This window comes from Oncorhynchus gorbuscha, linkage group LG03 (assembly GCF_021184085.1).
Source record: "Oncorhynchus gorbuscha isolate QuinsamMale2020 ecotype Even-year linkage group LG03, OgorEven_v1.0, whole genome shotgun sequence".
Taxonomy (NCBI): domain Eukaryota; kingdom Metazoa; phylum Chordata; class Actinopteri; order Salmoniformes; family Salmonidae; genus Oncorhynchus; species Oncorhynchus gorbuscha.
The window spans coordinates 70,203,914-70,227,233 of NC_060175.1; the positions used below are offsets into that span (position 1 = coordinate 70,203,914).

The 23,320-nt window shown below is 40.6% G+C and overlaps 1 protein-coding gene across 1 annotated transcript in view; it reads left to right on the forward strand.

The window, feature by feature from the left end:
• The window catches only part of LOC124031818 (semaphorin-3F-like), a 120,117-nt gene that overhangs the window by 37,202 nt on the left and 59,595 nt on the right, over nucleotides 1-23,320 (forward strand). The window contains exon 2 of the mRNA XM_046343522.1: nucleotides 17,767-17,900. Coding sequence (XP_046199478.1) covers nucleotides 17,798-17,900 — 103 coding nt within the window. The 5' untranslated portion in view covers nucleotides 17,767-17,797. The remainder of the gene's footprint in view (nucleotides 1-17,766; nucleotides 17,901-23,320) is intronic.

Consider the following 23,320-nt stretch of genomic DNA (forward strand, 5'->3'; position numbering starts at 1 on the left):
TTTGAAAAAAGGTGCTATTTACAAAGAGGATTCTACATGGAACCCAAAAAGTGTGCTCCCATGGGGACAGCTGAAGAACCCTTTTGGAACCCTTTTTTCTAAGAGTGTAGGGACGACCACTCAGACCAACATCAGGCACTAATCGCTGGCCAAGCGCTCACATGATCCGAAGTCACATTCCCCTCAGCTAAATACTAGACTGACTAGCCATGACTGCCAGGTTCCTACAAGGTTTCTTCTATGGTAAGTGTCTGTGGCATGCATTCCTTTAGCATTCAGGAGCTTGACTTGATTGATGTTAGGGTAGACAAAACCAGAGAACTTTAGGCTAAAACTCAAGGACAAGCTTGCTGAACTGTGTAACACTTCGAGTCTGAGTCACAGTGAGGAAAATATGCTATGTTTAATTCCAGCCTTTGTCTTTTTATTTAGTTGAATTAATTTGACTTGTGGAATGCTCGACGTCCACATGATCAAATCAAAGATGGAAACTCTCAGAGGGATCCTAGGACATATAATTTTGATTAGATTTATTTAAACTGATGCTATTTGACTTGGAGGCAGTGAAATACAGTAACAATTTCTACAGTTTGACTAATTCAAGGTTCCTAGCGGTAGAGCACTCAAAACACCAGTCAGAGTTGAGATAATCATGTTTGTCTCAGACTTTATTCCAGATGGAAAAGCATAGGTACATTTGGAAGAGTTTCCTGGGCAAGTCATTCTTTTTAACTTCTGTCTGGGTTGTTGAACCCCTCTTCTGTGAATATATTGTTTGCTGAAACACGGAGAACCCCTTTTGATATGATCCCAGTCTTCATCAATATACTTTCATGAGTGAATGGTGTGGCAAAGAATGGGAGGGAAAATAAGGGCCCAGTCATAGAGATCGAACACTAGTTGTATCTCTATGGGCCCTGTACTGTTGGAGATGGAGTATGCATGGTGACATACACAAGAGATGGCCTCTTGGGCACGTCCTTCCATTTCCCCTGTGACCATGTGCCCTAGAAAACCATATTCACTCTGTTACTTCAACCAGCTCTTAATCTGCACTTGAAATCATAAAATCTGCACTTGAAATTTGAAATTCCTTCTGCAGAAGGATCCAAAAGCCTTATGAACCACTTATTGTATGCTTTTATTTTTACCATCCATATCCACAGTTCTCCTGCCAGAAATGTGCCTTTAGGAAAAAATAACCTCCATAAGCCTGGTTATATGAAACAGAGAAACCAAGAGCAGGAGGATTACTATGAATGGTGGTTTTTGGAAATGTATCAACATTCTTTATGGACACTAAACCCTCAAAGTCCTGGGTAAACTTCTGCTCACTTGTGCAAACTCTTTAGTCTTTGTTTCACCTGTGGTGAACTTCTGAGATGTTTATTGCATTCTGGGTCAAATTAAAGTTTGTATACTTAGTGCATTCTGGGTCAAATTACAGTTGTCCAGAAATACAGTGCATTTGGAAAGTATTCAGAACCCTTGACTTTTTACACATTTTGCTACGTTACAGCCTTATTCTAAAATTGATTAAATAATTTTCCCCCTCATCAATCTACACACAATACCCCATAATGATAAAGCAAAAATAGGTTTTTAGAAATGTTAGGGTTAGGGTTAGGGTTAGAATGGGTTAGGGTTAAAAAATGAAAAATATCACATTTGCGTAAGTAATTAGACCCTTAAAACTTCTTATGGCTTGGCAGTATTTCGACATCTGGATGAGAAGCGTGCCCAAAGTAAACTGCCTGTTACTCAGGCCCAGAAGCTAGGATATGCACTGAATTTTGGAAACTCTAAAGTTTCCAAAACTGTTAAAATAATGCCTGTGAGTATAATAGTACTGATATGGCAGGCGAGAACCTGAGGAAAATCTATCCAGGAAGTGCGATTTTTTGATGTGGGTAGTTTTCAATTGAATGCCTATAGAGCATCTCATGGGTTAGGACCCAGATTGCAGTTCCTATGACTTCCACTAGATGTCAACAGTCTTTAGACATTGTTTCAGACTTCTTTTCTGAAAAATGAAGAAGAAAGAGACCTTTCTGTCAGTGGACTGTAGAATCATGCAGTGCTGGTTTGCGTGCGTGACCGAGTGCGCGCCTGTCAGAGTCCTTTAAGGACAGTGGGTTTGGAGTCAGGCGCAGAGAGCAGAGGGTTCGAATAAATGTATATTTTATTACCGGAAAAAATGGTCACGCCAAAAACACAAGGCGCATCAACTGACCGGCCCATACACAGGACCCCAAATGTCAGGAAAAATAAAATACAATCGAACATCCACAAACTAACAGTATAAAATCCCGCACAAACCTAGGCGGACCTAACAGGCTTAAATAGACAAAAATCAACAAACACAATAAGGAACAGGTGCAACTAATAAGACCAAACGAACAGAAAAGGAAAAAGGGATTGGTGTGGCTAGTAGACCGGCGACGACGACCGCCGAGCACCGCCGGAACAAGTAGGGGAGCCACCTTCGGTGAGAGTCGTGACAGTGCCCTTCGTTGTTTTTCCTTTGAAATATTATTGATTATTTAGACAATTTACAACCTGAGGATTAATTATAAACATCGTTTGACATGTTTTGACGACCGGTACTATTAGGATGTATTCGTCTGCATGTTTTAACCGCCTTTGAGCCAGTGGATTACTGAGCAAAACCCTCCAACAAAACTGTGTTTTTGGAATATAAAGAGGGACTGTATCGAACAAAACAAACATTTATTGTGTAGCTGGGACCCTTGTGACAGCAACCAGATGAAGATCTTCAAAGGTAAGTGATTAATTTTATCTCTTTCCTGATTTCTGGAAAATGTTTGTATGCTTTTGACTCCTCTCTGGTATGCTTTGGCTTGGAAAATGTTTGTATCTTTAAGCTTTTTGTATTTTTATGAATGTTTATAATGACTATTTCTGTATTTTGAATTTGGCGCTGTCCTCAGATAATGGGTCTCTAACGCATGGTTAACTGCTTTGGCACCTGTTGCAAATTACAGCCTATTTTTACAGAAATCTGATAAATAAATCTGATCAAGTTGGATGAGGTTTTTTCATCACTAGGATGTTCTCTCCGGGCTCTGGCTGGGCCTTCAGCATGTCTCCTGCATTATCTTTGTGTGCCCATTGTCCTGTTGGAAGACCACCAGTCTGAGGTCCTGAGCGCCCTGGAGCAGGTTTTCATCAAGGATGGTGCCAGCTTCACCGTAGGGATGGTGCCAGGTTTCCAGGCGTTCATGCCAAATAATGCAATTTTCATAAGACCTGATTGGTGGAGTGCTGCAGAGATTGTTGTCCTTCTGGAAGGTTTTTCAAACTCCACAGAGGAACTCAAGTGCTCTGTCAGATTGACCATCGGGTTCTTGGTCACCAGGGCCCTTCTCCCCCGATTGCTCAAACTTCTTCCATTTAATTAGGATGGAGGCCACTGTGTTCTTCGGGACCTTCAATGCTACAGATTTTTTTCAGTAACATTCCCCAAATTTGTGCCTCGACACAATCGTGTTTCAGAGCTCTACAGACAATTCCTTTGACCTCATGGTTTAACTATAATCTCAAGTACAGTACTCCAGAGAAATTTAGCTTTTCTAATATCAAAGTGAAGACCATTGTATAAAAATAAAATGCTTAAGACAAATAGTGGAAATGAGTTTGACGGCACTGATTCAATACCTTCATGCCTCAAGGAAAGTCATGTATCTTGGGGAATTCCTGTGCAGTTACTACATCCATTTACTGTAACTTTTAATGGATTTCTTAGTGATGAATTTAATCATTATACAGTATTCTAAGATCAAGGATTAGCACTCAGCTATAGCCTGTCCCTGGTTATTTATGTAGGAACAGTCATCAAAATTGTTTAAAAGGTTTTAAAACAATTATAATAAATGCAACAGTTGGACTGTTGATGAAGATACTCCAAACTTTTTGAATGTTTTAATCTATCAGATATTGACTGAATTATGGCACATAAAACATTTTACTTGCACGGACAAATATTGAATGAGTTCAGGCATTTTGGTGGGAATTCAAGTATTACATTTATTGTAAAATTAAGCTTTTTTCCCCCCTTAGAATGCACTCATAGTTTTTCTTATTGTATCAGGTATTTTTTAATATTTGGTGTTAAAATAAAAATAAAATGGTATGTGTCACATTTGCATAAATACACTGAGTGAATTTACATATATTAATACATTAACATAAAGGGGTGGAACAGGGCTGCATCCAACAAACACTTACTTTCCTGCACTCACCTGTGCTGTCTGGACTTCCTTATTAATTACTGTTGTTGTCACTTTCTCCTGCATAATTCTCAAGTGTGTCAATAGCAGGATACCCTCAGATTAAATATCAACACACTTGGCTCTAGATTACATTTATCTAAACATACTTTACATTGTTTGCGAGGTCAGACAAAATATCACTATAATCCGAGTGTTCATTTTCGGAAGTTGCTTTCATTTCAGCGCATCTCATTTGTATACATTTCAACTGTTTTTCTTGATAACTTTATGGGTGTACATTTTTTGTGGAATTGAAAAAAGTTATCTTTCTCGTGATGTTAGTGTCGAGATGGTGCGTTAAATCCCAAACGATGCTGTTTTTATAGATTCAACGAAAGCCATTGTATTCCATTGAGCCCATTTCAACCATTACCGGGGTGTTTTACTGGCCATTGGAACATTTCCACAGTCATAACGTTAATGGGAAACAACAGGCACAAGCAAGAGTTTGAAAGAGTTGTAGGAGTAAAATGAAAGCAATCCAGCGAGATGTACTGTTGAAGTCGGAAGTTTACATACACTTAGGTTGAAGTCATTCAAATTTGTTTTTCAACCACTCCACAAATTTATTGTTAACAAACTATAGATTTGGCAAGTCGGTTAGGACATTTACTTTGTTAATGACACAAGTAATTTTTCCAACAATTGTTTACAGACAGATTATTTCACTTATAATTCACTGTATCACAATTCCAGTTGGTCAGAAGTTTACATACATTAAATTGACTGTGCCTTTAAACAGCTTGGTAAATTCCAGAAAATGAAGTCATGGCTTTAGAAGCTTCTGGGCTAATTGACATCATTTGAGTCAATTGGAGGTTTACCTGTGGATGTATTTCAAGGCCTACCTTCAAACTCAGTGCCTCTTTACTTGACACCATGGAAAAATCAAAAGAAATCAGCCAAGACCTCAGAAAACAATTGTAGACCTCCACAAGTCTGGTTCATCCTTGGGAGCAATTTCCAAACGCCTGAAGGTACCACGTTTATCTGTAAAAACAATAGTACACAAGTATAAACAGCATGGGACCTCGCAACCGACATACCGCTCAGGAAGGAGACGCATTCTGTCTCCTAGAGATGAACATACTTTGGTTTAAAAAGTGCAGATCAATCCCAGAACAACAGCAAAAGACCTTGTGAAGATGCTGGAGGAAACAGGTACAAAAATCTATATCCACTGTAAAATTAGTTCTATATCGACATAACCTGATAAGCAAGGAAGAAGCCACTGCTCCAAAACCATCATAAAAAAGCCAGACTACAGTTTGCAACTGCACATGGGGACAAAGATTGTACTTTTTGGAGAAATGTCCTCTGGTCTGATGAAACAAAAATATAACTTTTTGGCCATAATGACCATCGTTATGTTTGGAGGAAAAAGGGGGAGGCTTGCAAGCCGAAGAATACCATCCCAACTGTGAATCACGGGGGGGGTGGCAGAATCATGTTGGGGATGCTTTGTTGCAGGAGGGACTGGTGCCAAATACTAATTGAGTGTATGTAAAATTCTGACCCACTGGAAATGTGATGAAAGAAATAAAAGCTGAAATAAATCATTCTCTCTATTATTATTATTCTGACTTTTCACATTCTTAAAATAAAGTGGTGATCTTGACCTAAGATGGGGAATTTTTACAAGGATTAAATGTCAGTAATTGTGAATAACTGAGTTTAAATGTATTTGGCTAAGGTGTATGTAAACATCCGGCTTCAACTGTAAGTGACAAGTGGATTTTGCACCCCTCAAACACAGGAAATAAATGGCTGAAAAAGACAGATGCTCAGGTGGGCAGGGCATGCACATTGCTACTTTATGGGACAATAATGCTGTGAAAGGTTGTATCAACTGTTGCAGGTTTTCAGGCCCCAACATGTTTTCTCTGGGGGCAGCACACAGCTCTTTCCACACCACTTTAATGATTCGGATTGCAGTGTGAACTGTGGGCAGACAGTAGTGTCCCATTGGGCACATATGTCAGTTCAACATCTATTTTTGATTTACAATTGGTTCTGTTGTCAACTAACGTGAATTCAACCTGAAATTAAACAAAAAATGGCACCATGACATTGGATTTAGGTAAAAAGTTGGGTGAAAAAAAGACATTTCCTTACGTTGATTACTTTTTGCAAATACTATCAGTGTTCCACGTTGATTATTTTATTGAAATGATGTGGAAACAACATTGATTCAACCAGTTTTTGCCCAGTGGCATGTGAGCTAAGAGATGTTGACATGTTCTCAGGAGCTATGGCCACCACCCGGTCGGCTTAAACCTATGACAGGATGGATGACGGGATTCAGACTTAGTCAACTAATGTCACACAAAAATATTACATTTTTTTTGATAAGACAAATATTTTTTGTCTACGACAAAATGAACATGAAAAACTTTGCTTGAACACTGTGTACCAGCTTGTTTATTCCATCCCTTTGTCCTTGAATTTCATTTTAGGGATCCTTTGAGGCTTGCCTGTTTGTCTCTTTTTGTGGATCTGTGCATTCCTTATTGCAATTGATAGGACCACTCCTATCTAGACTTCTGAGGTGAACTGTTTGTCATTTGAAACTAACTCCAGAATACATCTGTGAACACCAGATTTTTTTATTACACCTTTATTTAACCTGGTTGGCCAGTTGAGAACAAGTTCTCATTTACAATTGCGACCTGGCCAAGATAAAGCAAAGCAGTTCGACATAAACAACAACACAGAGTTACACATGGAGTAAAACAAACATATATTCAATAATACAGTAGAAACAAGTCTATATACGATGTGAGCAAATGAGGTAAGATAAGGGAGGTAAAGGCAAAAAAAGGCCATGGTGGCAAAGAAAATAGAATATAGCAAGTAAAACACTGGAATGGTAGATTTGCAGTGGAAGAATGTGCAAAGTAGAAATAAAAATAATGGGGTGCAAAGGAACAAAATAAATCAATAAAATAAAATAAATACAGTAGGGAAAGAGGTAGTTGTTTGGGCTAAATTATAGATGGGCTATGTACAGGTGCAGTAATCTGTGAGCTGCTCTGACAGCTGGTGCTTAAAGCTAGTGAGGGAGATAAGTGTTTCCAGTTTCAAAGATTTTTGTAGTTCGTTCCAGTCATTGGCAGCAGAGAACTGGAAGGAGAAAGCCAAAGAAAGAATTGGTTTTGGGGGTGACCAGAGAGATATACCTGCTGGAGCGAGTGCTACAGGTGGGTGATGCTATGGTGACCAGCGAGCTGAGATAAGTGAGTACTTTACCTAGCAGGGTCTTGTAGATGACATGGAGCCAGTGGGTTTGGCGACGAGTATGAAGCGAGGGCCAGGCCAACGAGAGTGTACAGGTCGCAATGGTGGGTAGTATATGGGGCTTTGGTGACAAAACGGATTGCACTGTGATAGACTGCATCCAATTTGTTGAGTAGGGTATTGGAGGCTAGATAATATTCATGGGCTTTGTACCACAGGTCAGTGTGGTGTTAACCCTTGCAGGGCTGCCGGCCCAAGTCGTGTCCACAGAGCATGTGCAGACCAGCTGGTGTGTTTACTACTTATTCAATCTCTCCCTATCCCAGTATGTTGATCCCACTTGCTTCAAGATGTCCACCATTGTTCATGTACCCATGAAAGCGACGGTAACTTAGCAAACACGTCAATAGCCATGAAGGACTTTGAGATGCTAGTTAAGGATCATATCACCTCTACCTTACCTGACACCACTACAATTTGCATACTGTCCCTACAGATCCACTGACGACGTAATCGCCATTGCACTGCACACTGCCCTATCCCACCTGAGGAATACCTATCTGAGAATGCTGTTCATCAACTACAGCTCATTCACAACATAGTGCCCTCCAAGCTCATCACTATGCTCAGTACCCTGCGTCTGAACCCTTCCCTGTGCAATTGGGTCCTAGACTTCCCGATGGGCCGACCTCAATTGGTGAGGTAGGGAACATCCCCTCAGCCACTCTGATCCTCAACACTTTGGCCCCACAGTGGTGTGTGCTCAGCCCCCTCCTGTACTCCCTGTTAATACATGGCTTCATGGCTATGCACTTCTCCAACTCAATCATCCAGTTTTCTGACGTCACAACAGTTGTAGGCCTGATTACCAACAACGACGAGACAGCCTACATGGAGGAGTGTAGAACCCTGACGGAGTGGTGGCAGGAAAATAACCTCTCCCTCAACGTTAACAAAACAAAGGAGCTGATCATGGACTACAGGCAACAGCCAAGAGAGCAGTAGAGAGGTTCAAAAGCTTCAAGTTACTCAGCGTGCAGATTACTGAGGACCTGAAATGGTTCTGCTACACCGACAGCGTGGTGAAGGGGCGCAACAGCGCCTGTTTTCTGGTCACCCTATATAACTACTGCTATACACACCTTTCTATTCATGTACTGTCCATACTGTTTATACACCACAGGAGGTTGGTGGCACCTTAATTGGGGAGGACGGACTTGTGGTAATGGCTGGAGTGGAATTAGTGGAATGGTATCAAATACATCAAACACATGGTTTCCAATTGTTTGATGCCATTTCATTCGCTCCGTTCCAGACATTATTATGAGCCGTCCCCTCTCAGTAGCCTCCACTGCTATACACACCATTTATATATATTTATATTCCGGACTCTTTCTGATATTGCTCATTCTGATATTTTTTTATTTCCAGTTTTTATATTATATATTAGTGCACTGTTGGAGCTAGAAACATAAGCATTTATCTGCACCTGCTATAACATCTGCAAATCTGTGTATGCGACCAATAAACGTTGATTTGTGCCACCTCAATCTTCGCTCTCTCTCTCCCACTAATCTGTCCTCTTCTATCTTATCCTCTCTCCCTTCTCCTAAATCCTTTTCTCTCCTGCCTCCTGACTCTGCCTGTTTGACCCTACTCTCCTCCCTTTCCACATCCTTTGACTCTCACTGTCCCCTTTCCTCCCGGCTGGCTCAACCTTCCCCTCCCACTCCGTGGCTGAATGACTCACTGCGTGCTAACAGAACAGGGCTCCGGGCAGCTGAATGGAGGAAAACAAAACTTCCGGAGGACCTATTATCCTTCCACTCCCTCCTCTTCCTCTGTATCAGTGCTAAAGCCACTTCCTATCACTCTAAATTCCAAGCGTCTGCCTCCAACCCTGGGAAACTCTTCTCCACTTTCTCCTCCCTTCTTAATCCTCCACCTCATCCCCTTCCCTCCTCCCTCTGCGGAAAACTTTGTCAACCACTTTGAAAATAAGGTTGACGACATCCACTCCTCATTCACAGACCCCACTGATCCAACTCACACAGAACTACCCTACACCTTGACTTCTTTCTCTCGTCTCTCTCCAGTTAAAAACCCGCGACTAGTGATGTCCAGCCTCCCAACAATCTGCCAACTTGACCCCATCCCCTCCCTTCTCCAGACCATCTCTGGAGATCTTCTCCTATTCCTCACTTAACTCATCCCTGACCACTGATTTCAAGATGTCCAGAGTTCCGCCCCTCCTCAAGAAACCAATTGACCATTAATTAACATAAACACGTTTAGCATCTCCAGGCCTCCAAGTATACAAGCCGCTGATGTGCGCCTTTGGAACATCTGTATTTAAAATTCATTTAATATACACCATCACAATAAAAAAAACAATTTTTAGGCAGGTCTAAAGAAACCTAATGGTATGAACAGAATGTAGTCATCCTATGTTATCTGGCTATAAGTCATTCCATAGTCTGTAGGCTAGTTCATTTAGGAGACAAGATATGCTAATAAGTCCCATGCCATTATTTAATGTTATATGATTTTATTGTAAGAATAATATAATGCAATAAGATAATATAATTGAATAAGATATATAAGGATATTTTTCTATTCCGGAGCCAGTGGGCATATGAAGTGGCTATGTTGAGTGTAAAAGTGATCATTTGAAACAGGTTCTATACGCTAGATTTAGAGTTATTTGGCTAATTTAGTTGTGAATGACACAAACCTTAGAATGTCTTAGAAATCAAAACTGCATGATGTGACTATAGGCTATTGACTATTTGAAAAAGTCACAAAAATGCTTGCTCTCTGTTCCTTGCCTTAGGCTGCACACTCTGTTCTCTCATCAAGCGATCATATTTTCACCCATCGGACTATTCCCAATTTACTCTTGCCTTTACTAATATATATATTTTCAAATCGCTTTAGAATGCCCAATTATCAAATGGATAGGAACAGAGGCAGGGGGAAAAACAGACATATCATCTGTATTCACTCGAATAGTGAATGGAGGCTGTTTTCCCGCAGTTTAAATCATGTCGGGTGGGCTACTCTGGTTTTATAGTGGAGCAGCTGAGAAATAGTCCTAAATATAGTTTCAGCTGGGATCCTGCTCTTTTTAGTGGCCAGCATCAAAACTCTGCTTTCACACGCGATTGCATATAGAAATATCTGTGCTTATAAGAACACTTATTTCTCTTCATGCATCAACCACCGTTTGAGGAGCATGCAGCCTCCGCTGCACGACTGGTGATATTCTGCCCAAACTCTGTATGCCATGGGCTCTCCAACCATGTTCCTGCAGCTACCCAGTACATCATTTGGGAAAGCAAGTGAAATCTGTTCGGGAACATTGATAGTAACGTGCTTTCACAAGAAAACATATATTTATTTATTTTACCCTCTTTTTCTCCCCGATTTCGTGATATCCAATTGGTAGTAACAGTCTTGTCCCATCGCTGCAACTCCCATATGGACTCGGGAGAGGCGAAGGTCGAGGACATCCCGTCCGGCCAAACCCTCCCCTAACCCTGACGTCGCTGGGCCAACTGTGCGCCGCCTCATGGTTCTACCGGTCGTGGCCGGCTGTGACACAGCCCAGTATCAAACCAGGATCTGTAGTGATGCAGTGCCTTAGAACACTGAGCCACTCGGGAGGCCCCACAACAAAACATATTTAATTAAACTGTTGACAGCCCCTATCGCTGCACTCAAGGAAGGAATGAAGGAGAGAAAGGAGGAGATGGAAACGCATGGTGGTGAGATATTCTGTAGCTAAAGGTAATGTGTCAGCCTATTCATTATAAAATATCAATGATTCCCTATTACCAGGCATTTCAACAACGCAATGGTGTCCCCCTCGCAGAGTGCAAAGAACCTTGGCTTTACCCTGGACAACACCCTGTCGTTCTCTGCAAACATCCAAGCAGTGACTCGTTCCTGCAGGTTCATGCTCTACAACATCCGGAGTATGACCTTTCCTCACACGGGAAGTGGTGCGGGTCCCAATCCAGGCACTTGTCATCTCCCGTCTGGACTACTGCAACTCACTGTTGACTGGGCTCTATGCTTGTGCCATCAAACCCCTTCAACTTATCCAGAATTCTGCAGCCCGCCTGGTGTTCAACCTTGCTAAGTTCTCCCATGTCACCCCGCTCCGCCGCACATGACATTGGTTTCTAGTGGAAGCTCGCATCATCTTCAAGACACTCGTGCTTGCTTACGGAGCAGGAAAGGGAACTGCCCCTACTTATATTCAGGCTATGCTCAAACCCTGTATCCCAACCCAGTGCACTCCGTTCAGCCACCTTCTGGTATCTTGGGCCTCCAACCCCTATGGGAGGGCAGCTCCTGCTCAGCCCAGTAAAAGCTCCCCAATAGTGGAACAAGCTTTCCCCTGCAGTCAGGACAACAGTTCCTGCAAACCTTCCTGAAAATTTCTGAAACCCTACCTCTTTGAAGAGTATCTTAAATAATTTCTACAATGAACAGTGGATTAGGAAGGTATTTTGACTCCTTCCCTTTTTCCACATTTTGTTACGTTACAGTATTATTCTAAATTGGATTTTTTTTAAAAATCCTCACCAATCTAGACACAATACCCCATAATGACAAAGTGAAAACAGGTTGAGAAAATGTTGCACATTTATTAAAAATACAAAACAGAAAAACCTTATTTACATACGCTACTGGTCAAAAGTTTTAGAACACCTACTCATGCAAGTTTTTATTTATTTTTATTTCTACTATTTTCTACATTGTAGAATAATAGTGAAGTAATCAAAACTATGAAATAAAACACATGGAATCTTGTAGTAACCCCAAAAGTTTTAAACAAATCAAAATATATTTTATTTTTGTGATTCTTCAAAGTAGCCACCCTTTGCCTTGATGACAGCTTTGCACACTCTTCGCATTCTCTCAACCAGCTTCATAAGGTAGTCACCTGGAATGTATTTCAATTAACAGGTGTGCCTTGTTAAAAGTTAATCTGTGGAATTTATTTCCTTCTTAATGTGTTTGAGCCAATGAGTTGTGTTGTGACAAGGTAGGGAGATATACAGAAGATAGCCCTATTTTGGTAAAAGACCAAGTCCATATTATGGCAAGAACAGCTCAAATAAGCAACGAGAAACAACAGTGTTGTGACAAGGTATGGGAGGTATACATAAGATAGCCCTATTTGATAAAATACCAAGTCAATATTATGGCAAAAACAGCTCAAATAAGCAAAGATAAATGACAGTCCATCATTACTTTAAAACATTAAGGTCAGTCAAGCGCTTTGACCATCAAAAACCATCAAGCACTATGATGGACCGCCACAGCAATGGAAGACCCAGAGTTACAGTACCTCAGCTGCAGAGGATAAATTCATTAGAGTTACGAGCCTCAGAAATTGCAGCCCAAATAAATGCTTAGTAACAGACACATCTCAACATCAACTGCTCAGAGGAGACTGTGTGAATCAGGCCTTCATTGTCAAATTGCTTTAAAGAAACCACTACTAAATAACACCAATAAGAGACTTGCTTGGGCCAAGAAACACGAGCAATGGACATTAGACCGGTGGAAATTGAGACTGTCATTTGTTTTTCAACAGGACAATCACACAACACAACTCTAGTGCTATTTTACCAAGGAGAGTGATGGAGTGCTGCATCAGATGACCTGGCCTCCACAATCTCCCCACCTCAACCAAATTGAGATGGTTTGGGATGAGTCAGACCACAGAGTGAAGGAAAAGCAGTCAACTCCTTCAAGACTGTTGGAAACGCATTCCAGGTGAAGCTGGTTGAGAGAATACCAAGAGTGTGCAAAGCTGCCGTCAAAGCAAAGGGTGCCTATTTGAAGAAGGTCAAATATAAAATATATTTTGATTTGTATAACACTTTTTTGGTTACTACATGATTCCATGTGTTATTTCATAGTTTTGATGTCTCCACTGTTATTCTACAATGTAGAAAATAGTAAAAATAAAGATAACACTTGAATGAGTAGGTGTTCTAAAACTTTTGACCGCTAGTGTAAGTATTCCGACCCTATTTTTTAGGGTGGGACCTGTCTATATAAGGGTGCATGTCAGAGCAAAAACCAAGCCATGAGGTCATTAGGAATTGTCCATAGAGCTCCATAGAGGTTTGGTTTTTCATTATGCCGTATTGTGTGTAGATTGTTAAGGGGAAAAAACTACAGTTGAAGTCGGGAGTTTACATATACTTAGGTTGGTGTCATTAAAACTTGTTTTTCAACCATTCCACAAACTTCTTGCGAACAAACTATAGTTTTGACATGTCGGTTAGGACATCTACTTTGTGATGACACAAGTAATTTTTCCAACAATTGTTTACAGGCAATTTATTTCACTCATCATTCACTATATCACAATTCCAGTGGGGCAGAAGTTTGCATACCCTAAGTTGACTGTGCCTTTAAACAGCTTGGAAAATTACAGAAAATTATAATTTGTTCAAACAACAGTACGCAAGTATAACACCATGGGACCACGCAGCTGTCATACCACTCAGGAAGGAGACGCGTTTTGTCTCCTAGAGGTGAACGTACTTTGGTGCAAAAAGTGCAAATCAATCCCAGAACAACAGCAAAGGACCTTGTGCAGATGAAAGGCCGCTCAGCAAGGAAGAAGCCACTGCTCCAAAACCGCCATAAAAAGCCAGACTACAGTTTGCAACTGCACATGGGGACAAAGATCGTACTGTTTGGAGAAAATCCTCTGGTCTGATGAAACAAAAATAGAACTGTTTGACAATTATGACCATTGTTATGTTTGGAGGAAAAAGGGGGAGAGGCTTGCAAGCCGAAGAACACCATTCCAACTTTGAAGCACGGGGGTGGCAGCATCATGTTGTGGGGTTGTTTTGCTGCAGGAGGGACTGGTGCACATCTCAAAATAGACTCAGTTACACAAGCTCTGTCAGGAGGAAATGGGCCAAAATTCACCTAAATTATTTTGGGAATCTTGTGGAATGCTACCCGAAACGTTTAACCCAAGTTAAACAATTTAAAGGCAATGCTACCAAATACTAATTGAGTTTATGTAAACTTCTGACCCACCAGGAATGTGATGAAAGAAATAAACGCTGAAATAAATCATTCTCTCCACTATTATTCTAACATTTCACATTCTTAAAATAAAGTGGTGATCAGACAGGGAATTTTTACTAGGATTAAATGTCAGGAATTGTGAAAAACTTGGCTACAAATTTGGCTAAGGTGTATGTAAACTTCCGACTTCAACTGTACGTAAATAAGATATTTCTGTTTTTCATTTTTAATACATGTACAAAAAATATATATTTTCGCTTTGACATTATGGGGTATTGTGTGGAGATTGATAAAGATTTTTTTTAAATTTAGAGTAAGAATGTAACTTAACAAAATGTAGAAAAACTGAAGGAGTCTGAATACTTTCCGATTGCACTGTAAGCATGTTGACAGAGAAAAGCAATATTATCATTGAAGGTAACAGCTCAGACCCACCGTGTCAACGAACGGCTAAAAGCAGCAAGTGGCCATGTTGTGTAAGTGATCACCTGCTGGGTGACTACGAACGGTGGCTGTTTGCGACGATTCAACATCTGGTCAGAGGTGATTGGACTGCCACCCGCTTCTTTAAACCGTTTGTATTGTGCATCTTTGTATTGTGTCTGAGCTGTTTATGTTACAGTTATGATAACCCGTCATTAACCTTGGGTATATGTGGGGAAATAAAGTACAGCACCCACACCCTAACTTAAACAGACTTGATTTACATTCGATTTTGAGGCCTAGTGAGTGAGTGTGTGTGTGATCCTTATTGGTGGTTCTCGTGCTTTTAGACAGTCTCTTACTAAAAGAGTTTCACATTTAGAGCAAGACAATGTGGCAGGGATTTGTATTAGCTGCCAGGATTTGGCTGCAGTGTTTAAGAACTCTGTCTCGGAGTGCTCACTTTCCTCATCTCTTTAGGAGCATGTCACTCATGGGTAAGTTCTAGTTGCCCCACTTTCACAGTCTTTTTTACTCCACCACTGTCAAGGTGTCAGGGGAAGGGCACACAGGTCAATAGAGACATCCACTGTGCTGCTCCCTGGCTGTCTGATAGCCAATCTATTTTCTAAGAACCCAATCACAGGAACAATACATTTCCCTAAATGGAATCATGTGAACCAGGTTGAGTTTTCTGTCTCACTGGTTTTTCTGTATTGTTGTCATTGATTGGCATCATATTTATCTGGGTATCCGTGTTGTAAAGAAGCCCCTGAATGGGAATGACTTGAGAAGGATTTCTACAAAGTTGAACAGTTCAATGATTGTTTAAGTGGTCTATTCTCACTATGTTAAAGGGGGGCTGAACTTCCTGATTTGGCCACTGTTTCAATTCCCCTCATTATCTTTTTTCTATTCCCCTCATTAGGAATTGATACAGAAAGCGATTTGGGTTTTGGAGGTGTACTTTGATGTGGGTGTCTCTTGTGTGCGTTCAAATGTGGGAAGCTTTTTTTCTTTCACTCTGCCAAAACAGTACACAGTTACACTCACTCACCCTTATAGATAAGTTGAAACAGTCTAATGAGGTCTTGTGTCTTGAAGTAACCTAGACTAGCTAGGAAGCTAACCAATTTCCTTCAGCCTGCCAATGTGCTACTGTGGCAAAGTTGGTTTGACCTTGTATGGCCTATCTGTGGGGCTAGTTAGGGACCTTCAATAAATTACACAATGTAAATGGGACAATATTTTCATATTGCACACCTTTTAGTTGTCTCATTAAATGCTTTCAATATTTGTATTTGAATTTCTACAATTTATAGTTGGTTTGAGTCATTGAAATTTGGAGCTATCTACATTTTAAAATATTGTCCCATGTACATTGTGTAATTTATTGATGATCCCTAACACAGTATGCTGCTGGGGGGAGGACGGCTCATAACAATGGCTCAAATGGAGTGAATTGAATGGTATCAACCACATGGAAACCATGTGGGCAGGGTTGAAATAAACCCAACACGGAGAAAACTGTAACGGTACCCTTCGTTTCGTAACATACCATTTTTCTTAATTATCTTGCAAGTCTCAGTTTTGGATGAGACTGACTTTATGACCGAAATGATCCTATTTACACTTTGTAGTCAATTTTGACACTAGAGTAAATGTTTTTGACTCATATGATGCCACATAGGCTGTTTTCAAAAGAAGAAGTTGCTTATTCCTGTACGTTCAGTTGCTCTTTAAATAGGATAGCTTTCTTAGGGCGGGTTTCCCAGACACAGTATTAGGCCTTGTCCTGGACAAAAAAAAACATTCTCAACGAGGAATCTTCACTGACTGTGCTTTTTAGTCCAGGACTTAGCTAAATGTGTGTCAGCGAAACCAGCACTTAATGTTTAGTAGTTCCCAATATTTCTGCATCAGATGGTAGTTGTAAGTGCACTCTTTTTTTATTGTCTTGTTATTGATAGTGTTCATGGAATAGAATTTGTAGCTATTGACATGCTAATGATATATCTCAGTAATGAGGACATTTTAGTCTTAACTCTGAAAACTTCGATGCTCACTGACCTGCAAACAGATTATAATCAGGGTCAAGGCTTTTGAGTGGGTGATTTCAATGTGAATGGGACATTTTTAGAGGACTGGAAGTTATTTTTAACTTCTCAAAACTACACTTTTCTGTGCAAGGGATATTTCAGTGGTTGTGGAGGTAGAGATCTTTACGGATCCACCTGTACCCGAATAACCAGGTATGTGTCATTTTAACTGTGCCCATACTGATCCGAACCAGACTGCTGCAGTAGAGAGAGAGATTGTATAATCGCTCACACTCACAGTAGCCTACAACACAGCACGGCCCCTGCTAGAGCGTCACCTCTCTCTACCTCCTGTCCCTCGCGCTTTATCACCTCTGGTTAGTAAAGTAACAAATAAATTGCCCTTGCTGCTGCTTCCGTCACTCGGCTCTGATTGGAAAGGGTCTGGATCCGACAAGGTCTGTACGGAATGGGTCTAGTTGTCCTAGGGTCCGTTTGGAACTGGTCTGTATGTTTAAAAAATGTGTTGATGTGTATCGGGCCCAGATGTAAAAAAACACCTTGGTCCATTTTGGAATGGCTCTAGCTTTTTGTACTCGTGAAGGCCTCTATGTCGAAGTCTCTCTAAATGGTTGCAATGATTTGACAGTTTTAAGTGATGTTCAGTTAATCTGTACGGCTTTTACCTTTCCCCTTTGTAGGACTCCAAAGGTTAACACTGCTGTCATTGCTATGGAGACCACCCAAGCCCTCCTCCTCTTTCTACTGAGTTTCTGTGTCTACAGTTGCCATGCCAATGCACGGACTGCTCCCAGAGTGCATTTGTCATACAAAGGTGAGCCTTACCTTACTAATTTTATGTGAGTGTTCAACAGCAACTTAAGACAATTACAGTCGGTGTATTTAACTATGAATGCCCTTTCAGTGTATTTAACTATGAATGCCCTCTTTCAATTTTAGTTTTATGTGAGACTTCAGAGCTGGGGTCTTGAGAGCGACATGTCTTCCAATAAAATACTTCAATTTCACTTTATTCACCAAAAAAAGAATTATAAAATGAAAGCAAGCACCCTTTGAACACAATGTAATTTAGGACTCCAAACGTTGACGTGCACTGTTGCCCAAAAGCAAAAGGATACCTTTCTTTGACAATAAAGGCTCTTTCTCATATACACTACCGGTCAGAAGTTTTAGAACACCTACTCATTCAAGGGTTTTCTTTATTTCTACTATTTTCTACATTGTAGAATAATAGGAAAGACATCAACACTATGAAATGACACATGGAATCAAGTAGTAAACCAAAAAGTGTTAAACAAATCAAATCAAATTCAAGTGCAGTTGCAAAAACCATCAAGCGCTATGAGGACCGCCACAGGAATGGAAGACCCAGAGTTACCTTTGCTGCAGAGGATAAGTTCATTAGAGTTACCAGCCTCAGAAATTGCAGCCCAAATAAATGCTTCATAGAGTTCAAGTAACAGACACATCTCAACATCAACTATTCAGAGGAGAATCAGGACTTCATGGTCGAATTGCTGCAAAGAAACCACTACTAAAGGACACCAACAATAAGAAGAGACTTGCTTGGGGCAAAAAATCTGTCCTTTGGGTCTGATGAGTCCAAATTTGCGATTTTTTTTTTTGTTTTTGTTTCCAACCTCTGTGTCTTTGCGAGACACGGTGTGGGTGAACGGATAATCTCTGCATGTGTATTTCCCACCGTAAAGCATGGAGGAGGAGGTGTTATGGTGTGAGGGGTGCTTTGCTGGTGACACTGCCTGTGATTTATTTAGATTCCAAGGCACACTTAACCAGCATAGCTACCACAGCATTCTGCAGCAATACGCCGTCCCATCTGGTTTGGGCTTAGTGGGACTATCATTTGTTTTTCAACAGGACAAAGACCCAACACAACTGCAGGCTGTGTAAGGGCTATTTTACCAAGAAGGAGAGTGATGGAGTGCTGCATCAGATGACCTGGCCTCCACAATCCCCCTAACTCAACCAAATTGAGATGGTTTGGGATGAGTCGGACAGCAGGAAAAGCAGCCAACAAGTGCTCAGCATATGTGGGAACTCCTTCAAGACTGTTGGAAAAGCATTCCAGGTGAAGATGGTTGAGAGAATGCCAAGAGTGTGCAAAGCTGTCATCAAGGCAAAGGGTGGCTATTTGAAGAATCTCAAATATAAAATATATTTGGATTTGTTTAATACTTTTTTTGGGGTTACTACATGATTCCATATGTGTTATTTCATAGTTTTGATGTCTTCACTATTATTCTACAATGTAGAACATAGTAAATATCAAGAAAAACCCTTAGTAGTTGTTCTAAAACTTTTGAATGGAAGTGTATATGTATATATATTTTGTTTGTTTCTTTATCTGAACATATCACTCTTCCTTCCTGATGATGTCTCTGTGGAGCTATGTGTGCATGTGTGTGTGCCTGCGTCTCACTCTGAATTTGCTATATGTGATACAAAGGGACACACCTTGCTACCCTCTGTGCAGGGGAGGGGGTACAGGATCTGTTGGCCCTCTGCCAGGACAGAGGGGGACACTGGTGGTGCCCACATCTCAGGAGGTCTAAGCTCACCATGGAACACTAGAACCACACAGAATGGAGGGGTGAGGAAGGAAGATGAGAAATCTGGTGAAGATGGAGAAGTAAAGAGAGTTTGAGATGAGAGCTAGTGAAAATACAGCCATGGAGAGATTAAAATATAGGCTAGAGGGAAAGGGAGCAATATGTACATTTTGTGGTTATGTAGAGAGCGAGAGATAGTGTGAGGAAGAGAAAGAGTGGTGAGAATGAGAAATGGAGACAGATATGGGTGTGGGTATTGAGGGAGGGAAGAGGAGAGGTGTCACTGAAGGTGAGAGCGGTGACAGGATGGTGGGCTGTCCTGGGTTATGTGTGCGTAGGTGACAGTGAAACAGATTTCTCTTTCGGAGAGACAGTCTGTCAGAAATAGCCTGCCATTGTTGCTATGTTTAGCTCAGTAAACACACAGGGAAACCCCCTGAAGAATGCGAGGGCCCAGCTCCAACGACCTGCTTCAACATGCAAGACAGACATGTCTGTTATGCAGAGTGGGGCCTGTCTTCTTGTTCCAGACACACTCTATCAAAGCAGACTGCAGAAGCTACTTCCGTCTCAGTTGGTTTATCCTGCACTGTGTCTGAATCAGTTTAATGACTGTGTAGTGGCACAATAAAAATTCAAACCCATGATCATGTTCTGAAAACTTGTATTACAGGCAGAGAAGATAAAAACCTCACACACAGAAAATAATTGAATAATTGGAAGGATGCATCAAATGTTTGTCCAAATTTTAAAGTGCAAATATCCATTTGGAAAACAACCTTTTGTCCGGCAATATTGTCCCATATCTCCTTAAACCCTTCTACCAACTTGTCTGGTCCACTCTTTGTCCTCCCATTCTGCCTCTGAAACAGAAGCACTAGCAGCATACTTACTCTCTTCTTCATCCTTGGTGTTTGATGGTTTTTCCATCGATCTCTAACACAGACCAGGCTATTTGCAATAGCAGGAACTAAGGAACTTTCCCAGATTTCTCAACCACCACTGGAGTGACAATGACACATGACACTTCTCCACAAATGTGAGTAATACCTTAATTGGGAAAGAATAACAACCACTGTGTCAATTAGTGTAAAACGCACCGAGATCTGGGAAGAGGATTTAGCCCTTTGACACGTTGTGTCAAACACTTTCTAAAAATCAAAAGTAATCCGATGATGGGTAGCGAGCCACCATGTTTTTTTTTCTTTTCGCGTCAACCAAAGATAATAAGAGGAGATGAGTTTGGTCTGTTTGCAGTATACATGTTGAAGGGGGTGTGTCTTCTATCATCATTCACTTCCCTTCATTTACTTGCGGAAGTTTACTCGAAACAGTGAGTGAGCCATCCCTTCACCTCATTTTGTAATAACATCTTTGGTCTGACAGACTTTTACATGACACCCATAATGCATTGTATAATGTCAACAAACATGGCGCCACACATAGCTGCCAAATAGCTTAGCATTAGCTCATCATAATCAGTACAACCTTCAAAAAAGCATTTTACACCCATCATGTGTCCATTACAATCTATGCAAGAATTGAAAGGCATGATTTATTACCAGTACTTGAAAATGTGAATAAAACAGACCCGTTTTTGGAAATTGATCCGCAGGCCAAAGGGCTGCCAGTTGCCCAGCCCAGCTTTAATGCACTTGCTTCAACTCATCATTGCATCTTGATATCCAATGATACAATTTCAGAAAGAATATCTTCTAATTATTTAACTTCAGAACGAGTCAAATCCATCCTATGTAGAGTCCGACCTATGTTTTTTGGGGTCTAATTTTTGGGGGGGACAAAACTTAAAGATACCGATATATTTGACAATATAATGTTTTACAGCGGGTAAATTGAAGTGTAATTTTTCCACACTGAATTCTCATAAGTTGCCATCCAAAAAAGCAATTGTCCAATAACTATGCTTCAAATGTTGATTTTATACATTGTGACAAGGACACATCATGAGAATGGCAGCAAGTGTTCAGATAAGCATGAGGCTCCTTTTTTTCACCCTATTTGTTCAAAATTGGTTATCGGTGGAATTATCGTTCGATACCGATGTAGCAGGAAAAGGACAATATCAGACGATAAAATCGGCAAACCAATATCGGCCCGGGCTCTAATCCGATGATATCACTTCAGAAAGAGTAACATCAATCCTATGATATCACTTCAGAAAGAGTAACATCAATCCTATGATATCACTTCAGAAAGAGTAACATCAACCCTATGATATCACTCCAGAAAGAGTAACATCAACCCTATGATATCACTCCAGAAAGAGTAACATCAACCCTATGATATCACTCCAGAAAGAGTAACCACAACCCTATGATATCACTTCAGAAAGAGTAACATCAACCCTATGATATCACTCCAGAAAGAGTAACATCAACCCTATGATATCACTCCAGAAAGAGTAACATCAACCCTATGATATCACTCCAGAAAGAGTAACATCAACCCTATGATATCACTCCAGAAAGAGTAACCACGACCCTATGATATCACTCCAGAAAGAGTAACCACGACCCTATGATATCACTCCAGAAAGAGTAACCACGACCCTATGATATCACTCCAGAAAGAGTAACATCAACCCTATGATATCACTCCAGAAAGATTAACATCAACCCTATGATATCACTCCAAAAGAGTAACATCAACCCTATGATATCACTCCAGAAAGAGTAACATCAACCCTATGATATCACTTCAGAAAGAGTAACATCAACCCTATGATATCACTTCAGAAAGAGTAACATCAACCCTATGATATCACTCCAGAAAGAGCTAAATCCAATCATTTCAGAAAAATATGAAATACTTTACGCTTCCCTTTGCATAGTCGTTGCGTTTTCTAGCCTGGTAGCTAGCTGTGCTATTCCCACAACATTCTTGCAGAAAATCCATTATAAGATGATCATATCTTAGTGTAATGGGGTGTATGGCTATAGGATAGATTACATTACAGTCAATTCTGCTTAATAAGATGTATATATAAAAGAACCAAATACATGTAGAGGCCAAAAAATGTGGGACAACTTAGCTTACTTTGCTTGTAGAAATGTAATTTGTCATAAGAATCAAAAAAATGATTCAGTACATATGTGATTCTTATTGTATTTACTAACCCCATTTCAGGCTCTCAGGGAATGGATTACATTAGCTGGCTCCTCTGTTTTAAGAGTGGGCTTTTTATAATGGCAATTTGCAGCCGGTGACCCTTGTGCAGTGTTTTGAGTTCAAGATATATTGTATGAGTTAATGCATTACACTATTTCTAGATGGAAAAGTATGCAAATGTCCCAAATAGTTATATTCGGTAATGCTCTATTTGGAAATAAAATGTTCATTGATGGATAGAAAGCCGGCAGACACTCAAGGTCCATCGGCTGAGAACCAAGTATTGCCTGATTACATTTCTTTCCCTTGAATGTTTATGGGACTCAGCCCAAATGAGTACTTGACCGGCCCAGCTTTGTAAAAAGTCAACCCCTTGAAGGACCCTTGTGGCAATAACAGTCTCTGTCTAAAGAGCTGGCCACCTGCCAGCATTTGGCTAACTGACATCAAAACAGTTCCAAGTGCTTCTAATGATTGAAAACTAAGGGACCCCTGTCAGGGGGGCCAGTGGTACGCTGTTGAGCCAGTCATTAGC